The 7,500-nt window shown below is 46.7% G+C and overlaps 1 protein-coding gene across 1 annotated transcript in view; it reads left to right on the top strand.

The window, feature by feature from the left end:
- LOC121697605 (tyrosine-protein phosphatase non-receptor type 12-like) overlaps positions 1–7,500 on the top strand; it is a 15,963-nt gene that overhangs the window by 5,778 nt on the left and 2,685 nt on the right. The window contains exons 6-8 of the mRNA XM_042079192.1: positions 1–104; positions 2,827–2,898; positions 6,632–6,714. The exon at positions 1–104 is cut by the window's left edge and continues 672 nt beyond it. Of these exons, the coding sequence (XP_041935126.1) occupies positions 1–104; positions 2,827–2,898; positions 6,632–6,714 (259 nt within the window). The remainder of the gene's footprint in view (positions 105–2,826; positions 2,899–6,631; positions 6,715–7,500) is intronic.

Genomic DNA, 7,500 nt, shown 5'->3' with positions numbered 1-7,500 from the left:
CGCTGTCTCCACGGCAACCGGCTCTGTGTCGCCCGCCCCGCCAGGTGATGCACGCCGGGTCAACTCCCTCTCTATCGCCGGCCAATCAGCAACCACGCAATCAAGTACGTCTGAGCACACAGCCAATCAGCATCCAGACACACGCACGCACGCACGCACGCACACATACACGCAATCAAGTACGTCTGAGCACACAGCCAATCAGCATCCAGACACAGGCACGCACGCACACATACACGCAATCAAGTACGTCTGAGCACACAGCCAATCAGCATCCAGACGCACGCACGCACGCACGCACACATACACGCAATCAAGTACGTCTGAGCACACAGCCAATCAGCATCCAGACACAGGCACGCACGCACACATACACGCAATCAAGTACGTCTGAGCACACAGCCAATCAGCATCCAGACACACGCACGCACGCACACATACACGCAATCAAGTACGTCTGAGCACACAGCCAATCAGCATCCAGACACACGCACGCACGCACGCACACATACACGCAATCAAGTACGTCTGAGCACACACCCAATCAGCATCCAGACACATGCAGACACGCACGCACACATACACGCAATCAAGTACGTCTGCGCACACAGCCAATCAGCATCCAGACACACGCAGACACGCACGCACGCACGCACACATACACGCAATCAAGTACGTCTGAGCACACACCCAATCAGCATCCAGACACACGCAGACACGCACGCACACACACATACACGCAATCAAGTACGTCTGAGCACACAGCCAATCAGCATAGCCTCCAGACACACGCGCACACACACACATGCACACTCACTCACATACACACATGGGCACATGCACACTAGAGTTCTCAACGGGCCTAAAAATGACAACCCGACCCGACCCGGACCCGATGTAACCCGACACATCAACATGGATTATCTGCCCGAACTCGGCCCGAGGCCCGACGTAAAACATACATTTTGACTGTTAAACCCTGACGTTACTGGTGAAGATTCAACACATTAGCATGACTATTTACTTAAAACCATTTTCTCTTCTTCTGCATATCGTGATGGAAGAACCATGTCAACTTTGGATGCGGTTATCTTAGCGATACTTTTTGCAATTCCCTCGATATACATGTCGTCGGAAAGCTTAGTTTATGGCCGTTCATGTGAGCACAATAACTTATTTTGTAAATTTGACCAAACTAGTTTCGACTAGTTTCTCCTTGCATTTCATCAGCACCTTGCATTTTAAGCATTGCACATAACCTGTAGAATTTCCATCAGAATCCAGCACCACTCCAAACACTTTCCACCTGATTTTTCCACTCCTGTAGCCACGGTGAATTCACCTGCGGCAAGTTTACTTTTCACCAACTCCATCTTCTCCAGGCTAAAGGCGTGCACACAGCGGCGTCAGGTCTGCCCCCGCCCCTCTCCATGATGCACGTTGCACGCAGCAGCCAGACTTTCTTTACGGTGAACAGCAGCGATGAATGAATGTTTTTTTTTTCACTGAGCAGAAAAGATTAACCCGAGGTCTGACCCGACCCGAGTCATTTGCTTATATTTACGTCCTGAACCCGGCCTATTATTATATTTACAACCCGAACCCGGCCTATTATTATATTTACAACCCGGCCTATTATTATATTCACGTCCTGAACCCGGCCTATTATTATATTCACGTCCTGAACCCGGCCTATTATATTCACGTCCCGAACCCGCGGGTCCCGTCGGGTTTGTCGGGCCGACCCGTTGAGAACTCTAATGCGCACATGCACGCACATGCACACACACACACACACACACACAAAACACACACACACGTCTATGTACACGTGGACATTAGTGTGTTTTTGTTTGTCCATGAGAATAACTGTGTGTGTGTGCGTGCGTGTGTGTAAATGTTCCCACTGCTGTTCCAGTGGCTTGGTGTTCTGAGATCTTTCAGCATGTAGCACTGTGGAATTGGCCTCAGTTGATTGGTGGACGTGAGGCCGCCCTTGCATGTGATTGGCCGATGGGAGCCGAGCTTGGGGGGGGGGGGGGGGGGGCGTCCTTGCATGTGATTGGTCAGCCTGGCTTGCAGTGAAGTCATTCACAGCCAGTCATACGTATGACTTGAAGACAGATCCGCAATTTGGATGATGTTGGACTACCCTGGCATGGGATTGGATGATCGGCAGCTGCCTTGCGTGTGATTGGAGGCCAACCTCTCGTGTGATTGGGTACTGATGTGTGTGTGCACCCAGTTCTTCTCCGCCCACCTCTCGGCCTTCCCACTCTCCAAGAGGTGTGTGTGTGTGTGTGAGAAATGGTGATAATGGGAGTGTGTGTGTAAGAGAAAGAGAGATGATTATGATAATGGGAGTGTGTGTGTGTGTGTGTGTGTGTGTGTGTGTGTTTGTTTGTGTGTGTGTGTATGTGCAAGTCCCTCCGCATCTGCTCTATGGCTGCTCTTCTGAAAATCACCCCTCTCATCTGGGCCTGCATGGCTATTGGCAAAGGCGCGTGTGTGTGTGAGGGAGAGAAATGTTTCTGGATATCCCAGTTCGTGTAAAGGGCTATTTGGGGTTTGCTTGGTCTTCAGTGGTCAGGGCAAGGTGTGTGCGTGCGTGCGTGAAACGCTCGGGCTGCGTTTGGTGTGTGTGTGTGTGTGTGTGCGCGCGTGCGGGGCTGCGTTTGGTGTGTGTGTGTGAAGTGCTCGGGCTGCGTTTGGTGTGTGTGTGCTCGGGCTGCGTTTGGCTTTTGCGTCTCTGCAGTCACCGCCTGCTGCCCGCTCCGGCCTCCTCCGGTTGTCTCCATAGTAATGCTGGTGCTGTTGTTGCCCCAGACAGTGACCCGAGCGAGGAGTCGCCCCCTCCTCTCCCAGAGCGGACCCCCGCATCCTTCCTCTTGCCCTCAGGTGTGTTCCGCATCCCCCCTCCCACCCCTCACCAGCAGGGGGCAACACTGTCTGCATTTCAGTTCAGTCAGAACCACCAGAGGAAAATGCTCCAGCCTCCATATACCTTCCAGTCGCTACATACCACAGCTACATTAGCATAGCTACAAGAGCCCCTTTATACCATTAGCATAGCTACAAGAGCCCCTTTATACCACAGCTACATTAGCATAGCTACAAGAGCCCCTTTATACCATTAGCATAGCTACAAGAGCCCCTTTATACCACAGCTACATTAGCCGCTATATACCACAGATACATTAGCCTCTATACACCACAGCTAAATTAGCCGATATACCACAGCTACATTAGCCGATATACCACAGGTACATCAGCCGTTATATACCAGTTACATTAGCCTCAACATACCACAACTACATTAGCATAGCTACGAGAGCCCCTTTATACCACAGCTACGTTAGCATAGCTACAAGAGCCCCTTTATACCACAGCTACGTTAGCATAGCTACAAGAGCCCCTTTATACCACAGCTACATTAGCATAGCTACAAGAGCCCCTTTATACCACAGCTACATTAGCCGCTACAAACCACAGCTACATTAGCATAGCTACAAGAGCCCCTTTATACCACAGCTACTTTAGCCGCTATATACCACAGATACATTAGCCGCTACAAACAACAGCTACATTAGCATAGCTACAAGAGCCCCTTTATACCACAGCTACACTAGCCTCTACATACCACAGCTACATTAGCCTCTACAAACCACAGCTACATTAGCATAGCTACAAGAGCCCCTTTATACCACAGCTACATTAGCCACTATATACCACAGATACATTAGCCGCTACAAACAACAGCTACATTAGCATAGCTACAAAAGCACCTTTATACCACAGCTACATTAGCCTCTACATACCATAGCTACATTAGCCTCTACATACCACAGATACATTAGCCGCTACAAACAGCTACATTAGCATAGCTACAAAAGCCCCTTTATACCACAGCTACATTAGCCTCTACATACCACAGCTACATTAGCCTCTACATACCACAGATACATTAGCCGCTACAAACCACAGCTACATTAGCATAGCTACAAGAGCCCCTTTATACCACAGATACATTAGCCGTTATATACCACAGCTACGTTAGCCGCTACATACCACAGCTACGTTAGCCGCTACATACCACAGATACATTAGCCGTTATATACCACAGCTACATTAGCCTCTACATACCACAGCTACATTAGCCGTTATATACCACAGCTACGTTAGCTGCTACATATCACAGCTACATTAGCAACTAAATACCACAGCTATGTTAGCCTCTACATACCACAGCAGTGCCAGTAATCCCTAGTCTCTATACCCTAGTTACCTTAGTTGTCCTAGTCTCTATACCCTAGTTACCTTAGTTGTCCTAGTCTTTATACCCTAATTTTATACCCTAAGTTTCAAATCTACATTACTGGCAGAGATTTTTATATCAGTCTAGGAGATTATGTATCTGAAAAACATGACTTGCCTTTTGGTGTGGCCCAGGGGAGCTGCCTTGGTCCCCTGCTATTTTCTCTATATATGCTTCCATTGGGAAACGTCATAAGTCAGCATAATGTAAATTTCCACAGCTACGCAGATGATACCCAATTGTATATTTCTGTGGAGCCAACTAACCCAGATGGCCTTTGCTCCCTCACTGCATGCCTAACCTCCATTAATCAGTGGATGAGAGAATTGTTTTTGAAACTAAATGATGACAAAACAGAGGTACTTCTGGTTGGACCAAAACTAAAGCGAGATATTATTCTTAGTAATCTGGGGAACTTGGCGCACCAGGTCAAACCAAAAGTAACAAGCCTCGGTGTCATCTTAGATGCAGAGTTAAGTTTTAAGCCCCATATCAGTAAAGTTACTCAGACAGCCTATTTCCACTTGAGAAACATTGCCAAAGTGCGGCCCTTTTTAACTCAACAAGATGCAGAAAAACTAATTCATGCCTTTATCACTAGCAGGTTAGACTACTGCAATGCACTTTTCACTGGTCTTCCCAAAAAACATCTAAAGAAATTGGCACTCATACAGAACTCTGCGGCTAGACTTTTAACTAAGACTAAGAAGAGAGAACACATCACCCCTGTGTTGGCTGAACTGCACTGGCTCCCTATTTCCTATAGAATTGATTTTAAGGTTATGTTAATTTACTTACAAAGCTCTGAATGGCATAGCACCTTCATATATCTCTGAGCTTTTAATATCTTATCAACCACAAAGGAAACTTAGATCATCCAATTCTAATCTTTTAATCGTACCCAAAGTGCTCCACAAACAAAGTGGAGAAGCTGCTTTTATCCATTATGCCCCCAAACTATGGAACACCCTGCCTCTGTACATCAAGCAGGCAAGTTCAGTAAATATTTTTAAAAAAGATCTGAAAACATACCTGTACAGGAAAGCTTTTAGTTAACTCATCTTATCCTGTAGACTACTTTTTCAGATTATTCCACATCTGCTACTATTGGAGGGCGCAGCCAGCCAGAAGCAGATGGGCTCCCCCTATTAAGTCAGGTTCTGCTCAAGGTTTCTTCCTGGAATATGGGAGTTTTTCCTTGCCACAGTTGCCATACGGCGTGCTTGTGGGGGGTAAGAGGGTTAAGGCTGCCAGTCTTATGACGTCATTTTCTATATTTTTGATATGTTGCTGAGTGGATCATAAACAGCCCCAGCAATGAAGAAAAGTGATTGATAATGACTGACTGACTATTATTGTGTTACATGCTTCAAATGTAAAGCACTTTGAGCTGCATTCTGTGTATGAAAGGTGCTATACAAATAAAGCTTATTATTATTATTATTATTATTATTATTAATTGCCCTAGTCTCTATCAGCAGTGCCAGTCTGCCCTAGTCTCTACACCCTAGCTGCCCTAGCTGCCCTAGTCTCTACACCCTAGTTGCCCTAGTTGCCCTAGCTGCCCTAGTCTCTACACCCTAGTTGCCCTAGCTGCCCTAGTTTCTACACCCTAATTGCCCTAGCTGCCCTTCTCTCAGCAGTGTCTGTCAGTGGGAGTGAGATCCACATTTAACTGCAACAGCGATGAAAACGTGTGGGCAGTGTGTGTGGGTCTGTGTGTACATATTTATGTCTGACCATGTGGAGGGGGGTGTGTGCCGCGGTGTAGTCTTCGTGATACACAGGTGTGCGTTGTATATCTACTTAAAAACCATCAAGATTTCCATATAACCATTCAAATTATCCAAGGATATGTATCAACATACATTTGTGATAGAATTTTGACTAGATATTACGAAGAGGAATCACTGATTATGACGGACTCTTCTCTATTATTGTGTTACATGTTCTTCTCTATATTTCTGATATGTTGCTGATTGGATTATAAACGGCCACAACAACGAAGGGGAATGACTGATAATGACAGACTCTTCTCTATTATTGTGTTACGTGTGTGTGTGTGTGTGGGTCTGTGGAGGAATGACTGATAATGACTCTTCTCTATTATTGTGTTACATGCTCCAAATATAAAGCACTTTGAGCTGCACTGTGTGTATGAAAGGTGCTATATAAACAAAGCTTATTATTATTATTATTATTATTATTATTATTATTATTATTATTGTTATATTACACGTAGGTACGTACGGGCGCACGTGTGTGTGTACGTTCGTACATATTTACATACGTGTGTGTGTGTGTTCTTCTCTCTAGACCCCACAGAGCCGTTGGGATCTTCTGGTTTGGCTCTATGGAGAAGCAGCCCAACTGACCAACACACACGCCACAGTCCTGAGGTACACACACACACACACACACACGCCACAGTCCTGAGGTACACACACACGCCACAGTCCTGAGGTGTACACACACAAACACACACACACACACACACACACACACACACACACCACAGTCCTGAGGTATGCACTCACACACACACACACACACCAGCCATAGTCCTGATGTAGACATATATATATAGACACACACACACACACACACACACACACACAGTTCACTGGCTGGCAGTAGGGCTGTAACGATATGCATATCGAAACCGAAATCGCAACACTCATATCCACAAACCTGTGTGGTGGTGTGAGAAGGCAGAATCACGACACACAGTTCTAGAGTTTCCTGCAGCGCTGCAGCTTACACGGCCGCATACTCATCACACATCTCCCGCCATATAGCATACTTACCGGAACGTTGTCCATAAGTAAATAAATAAATAGTAATTCCATAGCTCTCGTTGCTTTCATTGTAGACTATGCGTGCAACTTTACCAAACAGTATAGAAGTAAACCCCCTCTCCTTGCCCCGCTCTCTCTCTCTCTCTCTCTCTCTCCCCCTCTCCTTGCCCCGCTCTCTCTCTCTCTCTCTCTCTCTCTCTCTCTCCCCCTCTCCTTGCCCCGCTCGCTCTCTCTCTCTCTCCCTCTCTCCCTCTTTTTTTTTCTCCCCCCCCCCCCCCCTCTCTCGCGCTCAATGGGCAGGCGCCCCTCGGCATGCACAGATAGATAGATAGATAGATAGATAGATAGACTCACTCACTCACTCCAAAAAAAAATAAAACATTCACA

Source organism: Alosa sapidissima, chromosome 22, assembly GCF_018492685.1.
Source record: "Alosa sapidissima isolate fAloSap1 chromosome 22, fAloSap1.pri, whole genome shotgun sequence".
Lineage (NCBI taxonomy): Eukaryota > Metazoa > Chordata > Actinopteri > Clupeiformes > Clupeidae > Alosa > Alosa sapidissima.
The sequence above is the reverse complement of the archived record's forward strand: the minus strand, read 5'-3'. Positions and strand labels throughout refer to the sequence as shown.